At 44.6% G+C, this 19,769-nt stretch overlaps 1 protein-coding gene across 1 annotated transcript; it reads left to right on the top strand.

Moving 5' to 3' along the window:
• Positions 1-16,122: 16,122 nt before the first annotated feature.
• On the top strand, positions 16,123-19,562 carry LOC128378203 (ATP-sensitive inward rectifier potassium channel 12-like). Its single transcript, XM_053337648.1, has 3 exons — positions 16,123-16,145; positions 17,936-18,413; positions 18,471-19,562. The coding sequence occupies exons 1-3, from the start codon at positions 16,123-16,125 to the stop codon at positions 19,560-19,562; spliced, it is 1,593 nt and encodes a 530-aa protein (XP_053193623.1).
• The last annotated feature ends 207 nt before the right edge of the window (positions 19,563-19,769 follow it).

Below are 19,769 nucleotides of genomic sequence, written 5' to 3'. Positions count from 1 at the left end.
CTTTCTAAAGATCATGGACTCGGGGGTATACAGAGATGACAAGAACAACTGGGTTGCCCCATTACCCTTCAAGGTCCCGCGAAGGCGACTCCCAAACAATCGGAAACAGGCACTCAATCGTCTCAACTCACTTTGCCAGACCTTGAACAGGAAACCTGTGATGAAGCAGCAGTTCCTCGACTTCATGAGAAAGGTGTTTGAGGATGATCATGCCGAACCAGCCCCTCCCCTGATGCAAGACGAAGAGTGTTGGTACCTCCCTACTTTTGGAGTCTATCACCCTCGAAAGCCTGATCAAATTCGAGTGGTGTTTGACTCCAGTGCTCAGGAAGGTGGCGTCTCCCTCAACAACGTGCTGTTAACAGGCCCAGACCTTAACAATAGCCTGTTGGGAGTCCTAATCCGCTTCCGAAAGGAGCAAGTGGCAATCATGGCGGATATCCAGAAAATGTTCTACTGCTTTCTGGTCCGGGAAGACCACCGGAACTTCTTGAGGTTCTTGTGGTTCAGGGATAACGACCCGACGAAAGACATCATCGAGTACCGGATGAAGGTGCACGTTTTTGGCAATAGCCCATCGCCCTCCATCGCCATCTATGGGCTGAGGCTTGCCGCCAAAGAGGGTGAACGTGAACATGGTGCAGACACGCAAAGGTTCATAGAGAGACACTTCTATGTGGACGACGGGCTCATGTCCTTGCCCAGCGACACAGAGGCCATCAGCCTTCTCAAGAGAGCGCAAGCATCTCTCGCCGAGTCAAACCTTCGACTTCACAAAATTGTCTCCAACAGCCCTGCTGTGATGAAGGCCTTCCCACCAGAGGATCATGCTGTAAGCATACAGGATCTAGACCTGAGTGAGGAGAGCACAGTTTTACAGCGAAGTCTTGGGTTGTGCTGGGAGATAGCAAGCGATGCCTTTACCTTCCAAGTGTCTGTGGGTGACAAGCCGTTCACCCGGCGTGGTGTCCTGTCCACCATCAACAGTGTTTTTGATCCACTCGGTCTAGCCTCTCCGGTCACAGTGCAAGGAAGAGCTCTTCTACGGGAACTTACCTGTGACACTTCGGATTGGGACACTCTACTCCCAGAGGAGAAACGAAGTGAATGGGTAACCTGGAGAGACTCACTCCTGGAGCTGAAAGAGCTGCACATCCCGCGTACCTACACACCAGATTCCCTCACTAAGGCACGCCGACTGGAACTGTGTGTGTTCTCCGACGCCTCCACCAAGGCTATTGGTGCAGTTGCCTACCTTCGAGCCATTGATGAAGACGGGAACAGCAACGTTGGCTTCGTCCTAGGGAAAGCCAAGTTAGCCCCTCAGTGTAAGCCTACCATACCTCGGCTCGAACTTTGTGGCGCTGTGCTAGCAGTAGAAATGGCAGAGCTCATCCTTGACGAGATCGACCTCAAGATGGATGCAGTCAAGTTTTACTGCGATAGCAAAGTGGTCTTAGGGTACATACATAACGAAGTGAAGCGCTTCTACGTGTATGTACACAACAGAGTGCAGAGGATACGTCAGTCGACTAAGCCAGAGCAGTGGCTCTATGTACCAACAGAGCACAATCCGGCTGATCACGCATCCAGGGGTGTCTCTGCGTCAAACCTGGCAAAAACTACATGGTTCAGCGGACCAGCCTTCCTTCAAAGATCGTACAATAGTCTGCAAGAGGAGTCCGAGTCCTTTGAACTCATCAGTCCCGAACTTGACGTCGAGGTGCGACCTGAGGTATTAAGCTTCCACACACAGGTCCAAGCGCAATTCCTCACGACAGATCGGTTCATGCGCTTTTCAACTTGGGACTCACTAGTGAGAGCTATCGCCTTGCTCATCCACGTAGTCCGGTGTCACAAGTCTAAGGACCATGCCAAAGGATGCAAAGGCTGGCATTGGTGCGAACAACCTCGCACACCCGATGAGCGTTCACAAGCCATGAATGTCATCATACAGGCCGTCCAAAGAGAAGCTTTCCCAGCAGAGTTCTCTGCTCTGACCAATGGCGAGGCTCTACCCACCAACAGCCCAATATTTAAGCTCAGTCCAGTGGTGGAAGAAGGCCTCATGAGAATTGGAGGCAGGCTCACACATGCACCATTGGAACACGCCGAAAAGAACCCCCTTGTTCTACCTAAGCGCAACCACGTCTCTGCCCTGTTAGTGTCCTACCACCACAAGCAGGTGAAACATCAGGGACGCCATTTCACTGAAGGTGCCGTAAGGTCTTCAGGCCTGTGGATCATCGGATGCAAAAGGCTCGTCAGCTCCATCATTCATGAGTGCATCACCTGTCGGAAGCTACGAGGCAAGATGGAAGAGCAAACCATGGCAGATCTGCCACCCGAGCGCCTCAGCACATCTCCACCCTTCAGTTATGTTGGGCTGGATGTTTTCGCCATTTCCACATCTGAAAGCAGTAAAAACATGTTTTTTTGCCTTAAATCTGTTGTGCTCTCCTAATTTGACCCAGAAAATACAAAAATAGAAAAGTAGGAGTACTTTTATACTTTAAAAACATTTTTGTAGAGACTGTTTGACACATATATGTTTATTTTGATTCTTTACATTTAATATAATTCATTAAAATAATTGTGTTCTCCTATTTTATGTAACAAATAACCAAACACAAAAAAACTAAAGAATAAACTCTGCTCTCTGAAAGCTTCACTAAGAATGAATCGCCCATTTATCTGTTTAGTATAGAGACTAATTATGAGGGTCAGAATATGCACAGTATGTAAGGGCAACATTTCAACATCACTACAATCTTCTTACACATTAACACGTAAATAATATGACACACTAGTGATTATGTTTGTTCTGCCTCCCAGGCAGATTTAAGTTTTTTGGCATTTTAGCGCCCCCCTGTTTAGTAATGTGGTCAAATATGGTATTACAGCAGGAAGTTAGAAATGCAACAGGAAGTAGTTTAAGCACATGTTCCTGTCAGTTCAAGCAGATGTCAGCAGATCATGAAGCTGTCTTCTCATCTGTCACCATTCATTTGTTTTGAGCCGTAGAAAGCATCGTCTGTGAGTAGAAATGTGTTAATAACATTGATATCTTTCAGTTTTCATGTATATTGAAGGAAATGTTTATGTTGCTAGATTAATATCTAGATTTCGGTTTGGTAACACCGCTCAGCATAGGACATGCTTATCGTATCATGTATCTAGGTTATTGTAGATACCTGCACTTTATTTCCCACTATAATTCATGTAAATTTGGTTTAATATTCATGCTTAGTGATTGTATAAGAAATTCATTCCACTTTATTTCTGTATTATTTCAGTTTTACACCTTGTCTGACAACAAGAGTCTATTTAAAATCTTGGAGCTTGAGACGCTACATCCTGACTCTCGTGTCATCATTCAGGGAGTTTGGCTGGCTGTCTAATTTTGGTTATGAACACCATTAGGAGGGCAGTACAGTAAAAAGACGAGTAAGCAGCCGGTTCAACACCAACTACAGTGACAGATCAAGACAGAAGGAAAGACACATCATGGCAACAAGTAAGGATTTTGACACCAAATCTCAAGTCAGTAGCAGAGCCAGTGTGCGCACAAGCATATCTTCAGCCAGTGCAGCAGCCAAGGCCCGTGCAAAGGCAGAAGCAGCGCGCGTACGCGCATCATTTGCAGAGAAGGAAGCCAAATTAAAAGTAGAGTTGGCTGAAAGGGAATCAAAGCTAAAATTGGAGCAGGCAGAGAGAGAGGCACAGGCAGCTCTAGATAAAGCAAAACTTGATGCTGAACTGAAGACTTTGGCACACCAGTGTGAGGCAGAAGCTGCCAGCAGGCAGGCAGACATCTTGGAGGCCGCTGAGGAAGAGGTTAGAGCGCCTGACAATGTGCACGGCAGCAGGAGGTCATTAAGGTCAGAGATTGAGGATCAAACAAACACTTATGTAAGAGAACAGAACGAGTTACATCAATCCTCACACCACGATGACCATACACCTCCCGCCAGTCAAGCTAACGAAACCTTAGTTTCATGGGGCACTCCAACTGGTTCTCCTGCAGTCAGGCCCTCTCCCCAAAATGCTGCTATCTCACCTGAAGCGCCCATTCAGCATCCCGCTGTGACACCCTCTATGCCACCCCTTCCTCCTAAAACAGCTGATCGAAATGAAGGTGAGTCACGCTCTAAACCACAGCTACATAATATGGCCCATTCAGCTCAAGCCTACAGCTCTCTTCGCCATACTTACCACAACACAACCCCTTCAGCTCAATTCTACTCACCTCATCGTCCTACTGGCCGCAATGTAACCCCTTCAGCTCAACAACACATCTCTCAAACAAATCACCATACTTACGATAAGATGGATCCTTCAGCCCAACCCTATGTCCCTCATCAGCATAGCAACCCTGCTGATCAGCAGAAGACACCTGGAATGACAGACTTTGTGAAGTACTTAGCACGTCGCGAGCTAGTGACTACGGGTCTCACCCAGTTCGACGATCGCCCTGAGAGTTTCAGGGCTTGGCAGTCTTCCTTTCACAACGCCATCAGAGGTCTCGGCCTTTCAGCCAGCGAAGAATTGGACCTCTTGACTAAGTGGCTGGGGAAGGAGTCATCCTGTCGTGTCCGTACAATTCGTCAGGTGCATGTCAACGATCCCAATGCAGCACTGAACAATGCATGGAGTAGGCTGATTAAGTTATATGCAGCGCCCGAAGTACTTGAGAAAGCTCTTTTCAAGAAACTGGATGCGTTCCCCAAGATCGCCAGCAAGGACTACGTCAAACTGAGGGAGCTCGGAGACCTCCTTATGGAGTTCCTATCCGCGAAAGAGGACGGATACCTACCTGGGTTGGCCTTCCTGGATACCTCTCGGGGCATCAGCCCTATAGTAGAGAAACTTCCGCATGCCCTACAGGAAAAATGGATAACACGAGGCTCAAGGTTCAAAGATGAATACGACGGGTGCTTTCCACCATTTTCCTTCTTCGCAGACTTTGTCTACTATGAGGCAGAAACCAGGAACGACCCAAGCTTTGCTATCCCCAACAGTAGCAATCCTCCTGTGAAAGACAAAACAGGCTATCGGAGCGGAAAAGTTCCAGTATCAGTCCACAAGACCGATGTTGCTGCAGAGACTGAGTCTGACGTCTCCTCAAAGCAGGCTGAGAACCCTGGCAAGAACTGTCCAATCCATCATAAGCCACACCCTCTGAAAAAGTGCCGTGGATTCAGAGCTAAGACACTCGAAGAACGGAAGTTGTTCCTCCGTGAAAATGGGATATGCTACAGGTGCTGTGCATCAACTTCCCATCTGGCCAAAGAGTGTAAAGTCACCCTCAAATGCAGCGAGTGTGAAAGCGACCGCCACATCTCAGCCATGCACGCTGGTCCGGCACCTCAGACACCCAAAGTTCCAGCTCCTACTTCTACGCCTGAGGGAAAAGAGGAAGGAGAACTCGCGTCTGTACCTACAGTCACGTCACGCTGCACTGAGATTTGCGGTGAAGGGCAACCACCGATGTCCTGTTCAAAAATATGCTTGGTCCGTGTATTTCCCAAAGGACAGCGCGACAAGGCCATCAATATGTATGCCGTACATGACGACCAGAGCAACCGCTCATTGGTAAGGCCTGAATTCTTTGACCTATTCGACGTCAAGAGCAGCTCCTCTCTCTATTCATTGAGAACATGCGCAGGCACCATGGAAATGTCTGGCCGCAAAGCAGAAGGCTTCGAGATAGAGTCTGTGAATGAAGGAGTTACCCTTACTTTGCCACCGCTGATAGAATGCGACCAAGTACCCACCAATAGGTCAGAAATTCCGACGCCAAAGGTAGCCCTGCTCCATCCCCACCTGAGGTCCGTGGCAAAGCACATCCCTGAGCTTGATCCAAATGCGCCAATCCTTCTCTTGCTTGGTAGAGACATCATAAGAGCACACAAGGTGCGCCAGCAGATAAACGGTCCCCATGATTCCCCCTTCGCTCAGAGATTGGATCTAGGCTGGACGATAGTTGGAGAAGTGTGCCTTGGACACGCCCATAAGCCTAAGGTGAGCACCTTCAAGACCCACGTTTTGGAGAAGGGACGCCCTTCCTTCTTGTCCCCTTGCAACAACTTCATCGACCTGAAAGAGAAAGTGTGCCACGGCGGGGAGCAACCAAGTGGTCTCGCCAACACCTGCAAGTCCAGTGCAGAAAGAGTTACAGAGCATAGCTTGGGTCAGAACCTGTTCCAAACAACAGAAAACGACAATAAGGTTGCTCAATCCATCGAAGACGTAGCCTTTCTAAAGATCATGGACTCGGGGGTATACAGAGATGACAAGAACAACTGGGTTGCCCCATTACCCTTCAAGGTCCCGCGAAGGCGACTCCCAAACAATCGGAAACAGGCACTCAATCGTCTCAACTCACTTTGCCAGACCTTGAACAGGAAACCTGTGATGAAGCAGCAGTTCCTCGACTTCATGAGAAAGGTGTTTGAGGATGATCATGCCGAACCAGCCCCTCCCCTGATGCAAGACGAAGAGTGTTGGTACCTCCCTACTTTTGGAGTCTATCACCCTCGAAAGCCTGATCAAATTCGAGTGGTGTTTGACTCCAGTGCTCAGGAAGGTGGCGTCTCCCTCAACAACGTGCTGTTAACAGGCCCAGACCTTAACAATAGCCTGTTGGGAGTCCTAATCCGCTTCCGAAAGGAGCAAGTGGCAATCATGGCGGATATCCAGAAAATGTTCTACTGCTTTCTGGTCCGGGAAGACCACCGGAACTTCTTGAGGTTCTTGTGGTTCAGGGATAACGACCCGACGAAAGACATCATCGAGTACCGGATGAAGGTGCACGTTTTTGGCAATAGCCCATCGCCCTCCATCGCCATCTATGGGCTGAGGCTTGCCGCCAAAGAGGGTGAACGTGAACATGGTGCAGACACGCAAAGGTTCATAGAGAGACACTTCTATGTGGACGACGGGCTCATGTCCTTGCCCAGCGACACAGAGGCCATCAGCCTTCTCAAGAGAGCGCAAGCATCTCTCGCCGAGTCAAACCTTCGACTTCACAAAATTGTCTCCAACAGCCCTGCTGTGATGAAGGCCTTCCCACCAGAGGATCATGCTGTAAGCATACAGGATCTAGACCTGAGTGAGGAGAGCACAGTTTTACAGCGAAGTCTTGGGTTGTGCTGGGAGATAGCAAGCGATGCCTTTACCTTCCAAGTGTCTGTGGGTGACAAGCCGTTCACCCGGCGTGGTGTCCTGTCCACCATCAACAGTGTTTTTGATCCACTCGGTCTAGCCTCTCCGGTCACAGTGCAAGGAAGAGCTCTTCTACGGGAACTTACCTGTGACACTTCGGATTGGGACACTCTACTCCCAGAGGAGAAACGAAGTGAATGGGTAACCTGGAGAGACTCACTCCTGGAGCTGAAAGAGCTGCACATCCCGCGTACCTACACACCAGATTCCCTCACTAAGGCACGCCGACTGGAACTGTGTGTGTTCTCCGACGCCTCCACCAAGGCTATTGGTGCAGTTGCCTACCTTCGAGCCATTGATGAAGACGGGAACAGCAACGTTGGCTTCGTCCTAGGGAAAGCCAAGTTAGCCCCTCAGTGTAAGCCTACCATACCTCGGCTCGAACTTTGTGGCGCTGTGCTAGCAGTAGAAATGGCAGAGCTCATCCTTGACGAGATCGACCTCAAGATGGATGCAGTCAAGTTTTACTGCGATAGCAAAGTGGTCTTAGGGTACATACATAACGAAGTGAAGCGCTTCTACGTGTATGTACACAACAGAGTGCAGAGGATACGTCAGTCGACTAAGCCAGAGCAGTGGCTCTATGTACCAACAGAGCACAATCCGGCTGATCACGCATCCAGGGGTGTCTCTGCGTCAAACCTGGCAAAAACTACATGGTTCAGCGGACCAGCCTTCCTTCAAAGATCGTACAATAGTCTGCAAGAGGAGTCCGAGTCCTTTGAACTCATCAGTCCCGAACTTGACGTCGAGGTGCGACCTGAGGTATTAAGCTTCCACACACAGGTCCAAGCGCAATTCCTCACGACAGATCGGTTCATGCGCTTTTCAACTTGGGACTCACTAGTGAGAGCTATCGCCTTGCTCATCCACGTAGTCCGGTGTCACAAGTCTAAGGACCATGCCAAAGGATGCAAAGGCTGGCATTGGTGCGAACAACCTCGCACACCCGATGAGCGTTCACAAGCCATGAATGTCATCATACAGGCCGTCCAAAGAGAAGCTTTCCCAGCAGAGTTCTCTGCTCTGACCAATGGCGAGGCTCTACCCACCAACAGCCCAATATTTAAGCTCAGTCCAGTGGTGGAAGAAGGCCTCATGAGAATTGGAGGCAGGCTCACACATGCACCATTGGAACACGCCGAAAAGAACCCCCTTGTTCTACCTAAGCGCAACCACGTCTCTGCCCTGTTAGTGTCCTACCACCACAAGCAGGTGAAACATCAGGGACGCCATTTCACTGAAGGTGCCGTAAGGTCTTCAGGCCTGTGGATCATCGGATGCAAAAGGCTCGTCAGCTCCATCATTCATGAGTGCATCACCTGTCGGAAGCTACGAGGCAAGATGGAAGAGCAAACCATGGCAGATCTGCCACCCGAGCGCCTCAGCACATCTCCACCCTTCAGTTATGTTGGGCTGGATGTTTTCGGGCCGTGGAAGGTCACCGCGAGGCGCACCAGAGGCGGGCATGCTGAAAGCAAACGATGGGCAATATTGTTTACCTGCATGAGCACTAGAGCAGTGCACATCGAGGTAGTCGAGTCCATGGACACCTCTAGCTGCATCAACGCCCTGAGGCGATTCTTTGCAATACGTGGACCTGCAAAGCAACTAAGGTCTGATTGCGGGACCAATTTCATCGCCGCTAGCAAGGAACTCGGACTGGCAAAACAACAACAAGGATCCAGTATCCAGAGATACCTGAGTGACCAAGGTTGCTCTTGGGAGTTAAATCCCCCCTACTCGTCGCACATGGGAGGCTCTTGGGAGCGGATGATTGGAGTAGCCCGACGGATCTTCGACTCCATACTGTTACAGGAGCACGTCCATCTCTCCCATGAGATCCTATGCACTTTCATGTGTGAAGTGTCTGCGATCATCAATGCCAGACCCCTTACTCCAGTGTCCACCGATCCGGACGCTCCTTTCCTCCTGACTCCCACAATGCTGCTCACGCAAAAAGGTGCTGTGCCTCCTCCACCTGGGAACTTCTCAGAGAAAGACCTCCACCAGAGCCAATGGAGACAGGTGCAAGCCCTCGCGAGCACGTTCTGGACCCGATGGAGACGGGAGTACCTCCCAACACTACAGAGCCGTCGCAAGTGGGTTGGGGCACACCGCAACCTGCAACAAGGCGATGTAGTGCTGTTAAAAGACAGCCAAGCTGCAAGAAACGAGTGGCCCCTGGCACTGGTGACCACGACCTACCCAAGCCAGGATGGAAAGGTGCGCAAGGTGGAAGTGAAGACTACAGCGCAAGGGATACCAAAGACATTCCTGAGACCAGTCTCAGCCGTTGTCCTTCTTCTTCCCAAAGAGGACTAAGTGTGTGAATAGTGTAAATGTTAGTGGCATCACAGACGCCAGGCGGGGAGTGTTCTGCCTCCCAGGCAGATTTAAGTTTTTTGGCATTTTAGCGCCCCCCTGTTTAGTAATGTGGTCAAATATGGTATTACAGCAGGAAGTTAGAAATGCAACAGGAAGTAGTTTAAGCACATGTTCCTGTCAGTTCAAGCAGATGTCAGCAGATCATGAAGCTGTCTTCTCATCTGTCACCATTCATTTGTTTTGAGCCGTAGAAAGCATCGTCTGTGAGTAGAAATGTGTTAATAACATTGATATCTTTCAGTTTTCATGTATATTGAAGGAAATGTTTATGTTGCTAGATTAATATCTAGATTTCGGTTTGGTAACACCGCTCAGCATAGGACATGCTTATCGTATCATGTATCTAGGTTATTGTAGATACCTGCACTTTATTTCCCACTATAATTCATGTAAATTTGGTTTAATATTCATGCTTAGTGATTGTATAAGAAATTCATTCCACTTTATTTCTGTATTATTTCAGTTTTACACCTTGTCTGACAACAAGAGTCTATTTAAAATCTTGGAGCTTGAGACGCTACATCCTGACTCTCGTGTCATCATTCAGGGAGTTTGGCTGGCTGTCTAATTTTGGTTATGAACACCATTAGGAGGGCAGTACAATGTTTATTTGGTTTCTTTTAGGCTAAGACCTTGGTGTGACATCACTGATCACTACAAGTCATGAACTACAACATCTCTGGTTTTCATCTGGCTGGGGATCTTTGTTGCATCTCTTTCTCTCCCTTCATTTCCTGTCATCCCTATGCTGCATGTAAAATCCTATCCATTAAGTCTGACCACCAAAGTAATTCACAGGGCAGAAAAACCCTTCAAATCATCATTTTTCTACCCTGTGTGTGTCAATGTAGCCTTTAACATAACAGAACTCTGAAGTTTTGATTGTGATTATAAAATGCATTGACAACCAGCAATTAGAGGCTGGAAACCATCCACAGCACAGTTGTGAGGGAGTAAAAGTAAAAGGGTTTACAGGCTAATTGACAGCCCTCTTATTGTATTCATCATGGTGATGCACAGTTTTCAACTATGATGGAAACTCAACCACATTATTTTCAAGCCTCCATGTTTTCCTCATCTCCCACCTTCTACTGTATCATCTCTGTTGTTCCCTGAGGAGAGTTAGCCTAGAAATCATGACTCAAACCAGTTCTCGCTCGCTTACATAGACCCATCAGGCATTATTCAACACCTACACATGCTTAGCGTGCACAGACAAAGTGGCAGCCCCCCATTTAGTCTTATCTCTTTTTGTTTCTCTTCTTTTTTACTCTCCTCTCTTCTCGTATTCTCTCCTCTCCTCCCCTCTCCTCTCCTCCCCTCCCCTCTCCTCTCCATCCATCCTTCCCTCTCTCTCTCTCTCTCTCTCTCCCTCCCTTCCGAACCCATGCTCTGCAGAGGGAAGATTGACACAGCATTTTCAGCCCGGGGTGTGTGAGTACACATAGGAGAGAGTACACAGACAGGATTACAGTCAGTGAAGGAGGCAGCGGAGGACAATATAGGATTAAAAGGAACAAACAACGAGGATAAAACAACGGATAAGTGATGAGGAAGAAACTAAAAGGAGAAACTAAAAGAGTGTAAGAATGAAAGAAAGGACCCCATACCACAGAAATCTAAAGATGTGGCACCTTTGCCCTGGACAGTGAAAGTGGGATTTGGAGAAGTGAAGTGGTGGCACACAAAGGAGTTCAAATTACAACAAAAGTGACAGAAAACAACCACTAACTTGCCGGGTGAGTATCATTTATAATCCATTATCTTATTGTGTGTCAGTATCAGGACATGTGCACAATGATGATTTAATGTCGTAAGTTAATTATTTGTTAAATAAAGTCATTTGACAGCATTGCACTGCAGATGATAGACATCAAACGCAGCTCTAGTGTTTCTTACAGACTGTACTACCTTCCAAAATAAGCACTGCGTCAGACAGGCTATAGCTCGGGCATCATGGAAAATGCTAAGTCGTGTATGATCAAGCTAACAGTCACAGTACTTCGTCACATGTAAATCTCTATGGCACAAATGAGGCTCAAACTAAGGCATCACCTGGAAACCTATTAAGACGAAGCAGACATATGAAGTCAACCTCAAGGCAATGTTGCAGATGTTATATTAGTTGTGCACCTGTTGATCAACTTAAAATAAATGTGATGTGTAAATGAAGATGGAATATTATTGATCTACTTTTGCTTTAACTACATAACTCTGCCCTTTATTGAGACAACTCTAATGAACTTTTCAGGAACAGTTAGGAAAACAGCATTAACCAGAAATACTTACTCAAAAACTGACCAGTAATGCTTTGACAAACCAGTTGCTATGCTGTGTAGCTGCAGGGGTGATAGGTATGATATTGGATGACCAGCTGTAGACAGTCAATAGATGATCAGCTGTAATTGTTGTGGCTTCTCTCTGTCCATCTGTCCAGGAACAAACAAACATTCAGGGTCACGTTCAGGGGCAGATCTTTCAGGTCTGCAAATGGGGAACCAGAACAATATTCCTGAGGAAGAAAGTCATTATTCATTTATAGCTCATCTATACAGTGAATCAATTACATATACAAAATTATATACTGGACATATTACAAAATGATCATGCAGTTAGAATGCGTGAGCAACTCATCTATCACATGAACTGGGAAAAGAAATATGTTTTGCAAAGATGAGAATAAGACAATATGGAGAAAAAAAAACATTTGAATTGAAGCCAGTATGGAGGTTGTCTGGGATGTGATGATAACATGGGAATAATTCTTTGCACCCTCTCTGTGGGTTGGTTCGTGACAAGCAGAGGTGAAACAGTATTGATTCATTTTCACATAATACAAGCAAATTTGACCAAGAAAAAATAAGGAAGTGAAGTGAACCTGCTCAGTGGAAATCATTTTAATTAGAATCAGATGAACATGAATCATATGAGAGTATTAATGTTACTATTAATAGTTGAATATGAAAAAAAGCAAGCTAAAGAGAAGTTTACCTGCTGTTTGCTGTTGGCTGCAGGCCCATTATCTCAACACAAAGGCTTGTAGCATGAATCATTTTTGTGAGTGTATTACATCACAAATATTTAGTAAATATGTGTTTCTGTTAGTAGACTAAATGTACCTAACAATGTTATTCTGTTCTTTTTAAGACAGTGGTTTTAAACAATCATCTTAACAGTCAGATTTATGATTAATATTATTTAAAAGGAAACCAAACACATATTTAGACTGCATAATTTGGCCTTGAAAGCATCAGGTCATACAATCCTTTTATAGACAGTAGAGCCAATTTCCTCTTTTAATTACCAGTTATGACCATATGATAGAAAATGACTCAGCCCACTTTGCATAATTGCTCCATTAGATGTCGCATCCACTGCACTATATCTGGGCATAAAGCTGTGGTACTCTCACTGGATGTATCATTTCTTTTTGTGGCAGATGTCAGAATGTGTCTCCTCAGAGGTGATTACCAAAAGCTTCAGAGGAAGTGTGCACACTTCTGCATCTTAATCTCAACTCTCTCCACCCATCCTGCTTGTCTTTATATTTCTCTCTGTCCCGCTTTTGGGATTAACAGTCAGGAAATCTCCAGAAAGTCGCTCGTTACAGGATGACTCCACCTTTCTTATTTCAGTGTGCAAGATTATGACTGACTCACTGTGATTGATGAGATTAGGGAGGAGTTAGTGATATCCAGTGGAAGACTTCAACAGCAGTGCAATGTCTTACACAACTGAACACAACAAGACTGCACAGATAGAGGATGTGCAAATATATGCATACATATGTACAGTTCATACACGGGTACAATAGGGCTGCATTCAATGATTCTTTTTTATTATCAACTAATCCGATATCAACAAATGTATTGTTTAGTCTAGGAGGATACAAGGTGGCATCTTCAAATAGCTCATTTTCTCTGACCAACAGTTTAAAATCACAATATATTAAATTAACACTTATGAAAAGCAAGAAAAGAAGCAAAACCTTAAATAGAAAAAATAAATTAAATCAAAAATCTAGACTAGATTAACAACTAAAAATATAAATTATAGAAATATTCATATGTTTCTATGAAATCATATTGAGCCCATTGTATAGTCCTAATGGCAAATCATTAGGAAAATTAAATAAAGCTAAACATTGCAATGAAATTTGAAATTCTAACTTTAATTTATGTTCCAACTCAGTAACATGGATCAGAAAAGTCTCTGCTGTCACTTCTTCCAGCTCATTAAAAATCTACTTATAATCAAATGTACATGTTGCATTGCTGCCCTTACACCCCTTCTCTCACCCCCCTTGACCCCACCCCCTTCTGACTCATCTTATAAGAGCACTTAATACAATATAGTAGCTCCTCTAAACCACTGTGTCTCTGGTGACTCTCTCCACTTTACTCCATCCCCCAAATGCCACAAGAGACGTGTTCCTATGGAAACTGGCTTCAGTAAAAGTCCCCAGTTTTACCTGGTGACCATTAACTGGTTTGTACACAGCATATCTCATCTCTGCTGTAACACATCAGTGCAGACACTCTGCTGCTACAGGTATCCTTTACATTAGAGGCTATAAACATTTTGCTCCTAAAATATAACATCACTGATGATGGACTGTTGGCTGGTTGCTTCTTCCTTTTATAGATGCGCCTCAGAGGTGGAAGAAGTTATTTTAAAGCTGTGTTGTTGGATGGAAAGACACCTGTGTGGAGACAGATCACATATAACATAATTAAAAATATAATTCTTATATAATGTATATACAGATATGCCTGTATGATTGTCATTGTAGAGTAACATTGTTTTCCAAAGATATACAGATTTTCTCCTCTTGATTATGTGACATGATCTTAAATTTGCTGTAAATGCAGCATCAGTGACATCATAGCAGGAGGAATCTAAAAAAATCTGATTTGATTTTTCAGCATGAGTCATATAATTTTATTTTTGACATGTTCAGTTAGATGTTTTTAAAGAAATGTTTCAGAGCAGTGGGTTAAAGGCAATGTACATGGTTTATGTTTTGAAATATTATACTCTATAAAAGAATGTAAAAGATAAATGGCTACCACAGCCTACTGCAATGTTCAGCTTGGATTAAATATCAGCTTTACAATACAGGTATTATGATGGAAAGCATATATGACAGGATTATCTTGGCTTTTTTATTTCTGGACAGTTTTATGTAATAAGGAAAAAACATGAGCTTGGTTCACATCATTTAAGACTCAACATTGGCCCAAAGTAGGGTTTTTAAGCTTACGCTTTGTTACAAAAAAAAACAGTTTGTGCTGCTAAACAGTGTTGTCCTCAAAAGCCAGTCATCTGAGGTCTACTTTATCTACATACTGTATGGTGCCAAATATAGCTCACTGACTGGTTAATGGCACTTTGAAAACTCAAACTCCTGTCAGTGCTTAACAATTCTCCAACTTCCTGTCACACCAAAAATTCAATCACTTGAATTTTAAGTCAAACTGATTCACTTAATTGATTCAAGACAGAGCAAGAAAGAAATACACTTAGAATTGAGAACACTTAGATGGAAATACAGTCTTAAACTTTAATCATTGTAAAATGATTGCCTTACAGGTTTGTGCACCAAAACAATGTATTAAACTGTGTAAAGTGGAAATCTTAGTCAGGAGGTTTGTATCTGGCAAACTTTGTAGAATAGTGGAGTGTATTGTTTACAGTGTATGTGTGAGTGTTGGGGGGCGGGGGGTGGGGTACATGCTACCATGCTGTTCATGATTGACTGACTTAACTGTGTAACCAAAGTACTGACAGTTAAAGTCAAAGTAACACTTTGCCTTATCTAAAATAATGTGTCCATCATGGAGATGTAAAGGTACCTACATACGTAATTTCAACTTTAAAAAATGCATAAGATGGAGCACCCTGGTGGGCAAGTGGTTAGAGCAAATGCCCATAATCACAGTGTCCCTGGTTCAAATCTGGCCAGGGGCCTATGTTGCAGATCGTTCCCCTCTGTCTCTCCCTGTTTCCCGTCAGCCTCTCTGCCAGTTAGTATATAAATGAAAAAAATATAACAAATCTTTAAAAGAAAATGCATAAGTCTGTGGAATTACACAGTAAGATTTAACGTCCACAGTGGATAATCCTTTCATAGCTGTATGTATTCTCAAGGGCCATAGTCCCTCGAGATATATCACAGAATCAAATCCAGATTATGTCTAAATCCACCTTTTTAGAGAGATAAAACAACAAAACAGCCAGATTAGAAGGAAGGCCCACAGCAATGTTTAAACATAAAGAGATGAAATGTGATGAAACAAAGTCAGATTAGGTTTCACAAAAGCTTAAGAGAGGTCATGATTTGTGTGTATTCCCAATCTGAATCATGATCAACAACGCTGGGCTGATTCTGTTCATGTCCCTTTCTCCCTGCAGTGCTCTTGTCAGTGGTCTACATGGTGGACACCTGATCTTTGAGAGTAGAGTTTGACCTCCCACCAAGACCCCAAATGAGTGACTCATGGTGCCATGGGAACAAGTAGAGCCAACAGGTGAGAGGTTTAATCTGGACACAGCTTTCTGTGCAGGACTGCACTTAAATTGTAGTTGTGCAATTGATTTTTTATTTTATTATGTGGTCCTGATTATATTAGTAAAGGCCAGAATCTACCAATAGATTTCAGCATTCATGTGCTATTACTCCTTTGCATGACAGATCATTTTGCATCACTGAAATTACAATGGAAAACACAATGGATTAAATAATGACTCTGGTTGTACTTTGAAATAATTTGAACTATTAATAAATGTAATTTATTAAACAGTGCTAACAGACATCACAACAGGCCTGTGGTGAACAAATGCATCATTTTGTTTTGTGGTCTGGTCCAGAAATATTGACATGATCAGGGAGAATAGGGTTATTAAATGGCACCTGGTAGGGGTGAGTCAGGCCCAGCTCAGAGATATTTACAGCTAGCAGATCCTTAGAAAGGCCAAGGCCGTCCTACACTGTCCTGTCCAGGTGCACACACAGTTCTTGTCTTCAGGCAGCAACATCAGGTCACCTACTACAAGAACAAGAGGACTGAGGGTTTCCTTGTTGGATGAATGGTTACCATTTTTCAGTTAATAGACTGGCCTATTGACATATGTTTGCACTTCTAACGTCTCGCTTCTGGCATAATCTTGTTATGATTTGAATGTCTTGTGGTTGTTTATCTTTTTGTATTACAGTTTTATGTATTTGTCCCAACTGCCATACAGTCTTTTATGTTAGTGTGGGGTTACTTAGTCTGGCAGCACATTAAATACCCCCTCTTGGCACTGGCAAGTTAACTTGATGGGTAACATGTTCTGTGAGAGCAAGAAAAATAGAATAATTATTCATTAGATTAAAAGGAGAAATTCCTATCTTTAAACATCTGATCTCTCATCTATCAGTGGGTTCATCAAATATTAAAATAGTGTTAACATTCATTTAGGCTACATACAACAAGCAACATATACATTTGTCCAACTCAAAATGGGTTGTCTGACTGACACTGACTCAGATATAATCCTATAATCTGTGATGACAGCTATCATCCTTCTCATATAGCTAAACTAAATTCACCTTCCCAGCTGCTAATCCGTGTTAAGGAGAGAGACAGGTTAGGGTTACTCAGGTGACTAAATGTTTGGTCAATTTTAGTATGTTTCTAGTGACTTAGAAATAACAATATATGTTTAACCACTGTATTCACCGATACGTGTTCCCTCAAACTGTATGACTGGCTGAGTGGATCTCCCTAACTCTCTGCCTTTGAGCTGAGGGCCTTTGAGTGGTTTTAAATGTTGTACCGGAAGGTACACAAGCAACAAGAGGATTACTGGTTCTATAAACTGTCTTCCTGTTTTTCCTTCTTGTTTCCCATGTTGTATACACTGCAGTTTGTGTGATATAGAAACCTGCAGTCCCCCTCCATTAAAATTTTTTTTTTTCCCTTGTTTGTTTAGCTGAATGATTGAGTTTCACTATGTAGAGTTTTTCTCACATTCATCTGCCATGTTGATGATTTCAAAGTCAAAATTTGCAGATAAACATTTGAGTTGATTTAATAACCCGGATTTATGTGTTAGGACTGAACATATCTACAGTGGATGGTGGATGTCTAATAAAAGGCAGATATCATAACCCTTAACCCAGTGCACACTTGACAGTACCACATTCATTCCTTAAATATTGTTAAATCCCATGGAGTAAAATAAATGTATTTGGATCAATTTAATGCCACTGAATTATTTACCATTGTATGTTTAACATTTGAATCCTAATCTTCTGCTCTCTGTTGACTGACAGGTACAGTATTGTGTCAGACATTTTACCAGAGGACGAACGCCAGAAGATCTCTAGCTTAGGACTCCATAACGGCCACAGATCCCCCAATATTCAACTGCACTCGGCCTGTGAGACAGAGTCAGAGGACTGTAGGAGGAGGTCGGGAGCCTCCGCTGCCGTACCCAGCAGAAAGGGACAAGGAGGGATGAACAACTACAACGGAAAGATTCTGACAAGGGGCTCCAATCACATACGGAGCCGATTTGTAAAGAAAAATGGACAATGTAATGTTGTATTCACCAACATGGAAGACCAGAGGCAGAGGTACTTAGCTGACATCTTCACCACCTGTGTGGACATCCGCTGGAGATACCTACTGCTTTTATTCTGCACTAGCTTCATGGTCTCCTGGCTCTTCTTTGGCATCATCTTTTACACCGTCTCCCTGGCACATGGGGACTTTGAGGAGCAAGCTATGATGAAGAATGATGGGCTCGCTGTTGCAGGACTGCATGGACCCACCTCTGGACATGCAGTTGGAGGGTCAACACAAAAGATGCCCTGCATACTTCATGTCCAGGGCTTTCTTGGGGCACTCCTGTTCTCCATGGAGACTCAGACCACCATTGGTTACGGTTGGCGCTGCGTTACAGAGGAGTGCCCTATTGCCGTGATCACAGTGGTTATCCAGTCAATTGTGGGCTGCATCATTGACTCCTTCATGATTGGCACCATCATGGCCAAGATGGCGAGGCCAAAGAAGAGGAACCAGACCCTTATTTTCTCCAAAAATGCTGTCATCGCCATGCGTGATGGCAAGCTGTGCCTCATGTGGAGAGTGGGTAACCTACGGAGGAGCCACATTGTGGAGGCTCATGTCCGTGCCCAGCTCATACGGTCATATGTCACAGCTGAAGGTGAGTTCATCCCTTTGGAGCAGATGGACCTCAATGTGGGTTACGATGAGGGCACAGACAGACTGTTTCTAGTGTCACCACTAGTTATAATCCATGAGATAGATAAAGATAGCCCCTTGTACACTTTAAGCCGAGCTGATCTGGAGTCTGATGACTTTGAGATTGCTGTGATCTTGGAAGGAATGGTAGAGGCAACGGCTATGACCACCCAGTTCCGTAGCTCTTATCTTGCCAGAGAGATCTTCTGGGGCCACAGGTTTGAGCCAGTGATATACGAGGACAAGAACTGTTACAAGGTAGACTATGGTCGCTTCCACAACACTTATGAGGTGCCGTCGACACCCCACCTCAGCGCCAAAGAGCTTGATGAGGCTGCAAGCCGGGCTTCTTCTCCTGCTACCCCCACCTCTACGTGTAGATCCACGAAGGACTTGATGCCGCAGTCGGTGGGCGCCTTCTGCTATGAGAACGAGATAGCATTGAGTGGTGGAGAGGAAGAGGATGACATCTTTGACTCTAATCAGATTGTAGGGAAGGAGAGGGCAGAGGAGAGGAGGACCTCAGTTTCTGTAGACTTTCAAAATATGTTCCAGGACACTGCGACCGTGACATCTGGCAGTCACAGCGTCATGTGTGTTCTGGACATGGACAATAACCAGATGGAGTTTGATATCCTACAGACTGCCATTCCTCTCGATCCAGTGACCTACAAGAGCGAGCAAGAGATCTAAAGAGCTGAGGGGAGGGTTTCGGTTTCATGTTTCACAGATTTCTTGGTGATGTGTTGTTTTGGATTCAATGTACAAATTCAAACCCCTTTTGCCTTGCCAGTGTTATGTGTTTTACATTTATATTTGTTTGTATTTTCTTCTCATGGAGATTATAAATTGAGCAAAAGAAGAAATTGTTTTCCTAAATAACTTTTCTCTAATTCAGTT

The sequence above is a fragment of the Scomber japonicus genome, chromosome 18 (genome assembly GCF_027409825.1).
Source record: "Scomber japonicus isolate fScoJap1 chromosome 18, fScoJap1.pri, whole genome shotgun sequence".
Taxonomy (NCBI): domain Eukaryota; kingdom Metazoa; phylum Chordata; class Actinopteri; order Scombriformes; family Scombridae; genus Scomber; species Scomber japonicus.
The sequence above is the reverse complement of the archived record's forward strand: the minus strand, read 5'-3'. Positions and strand labels throughout refer to the sequence as shown.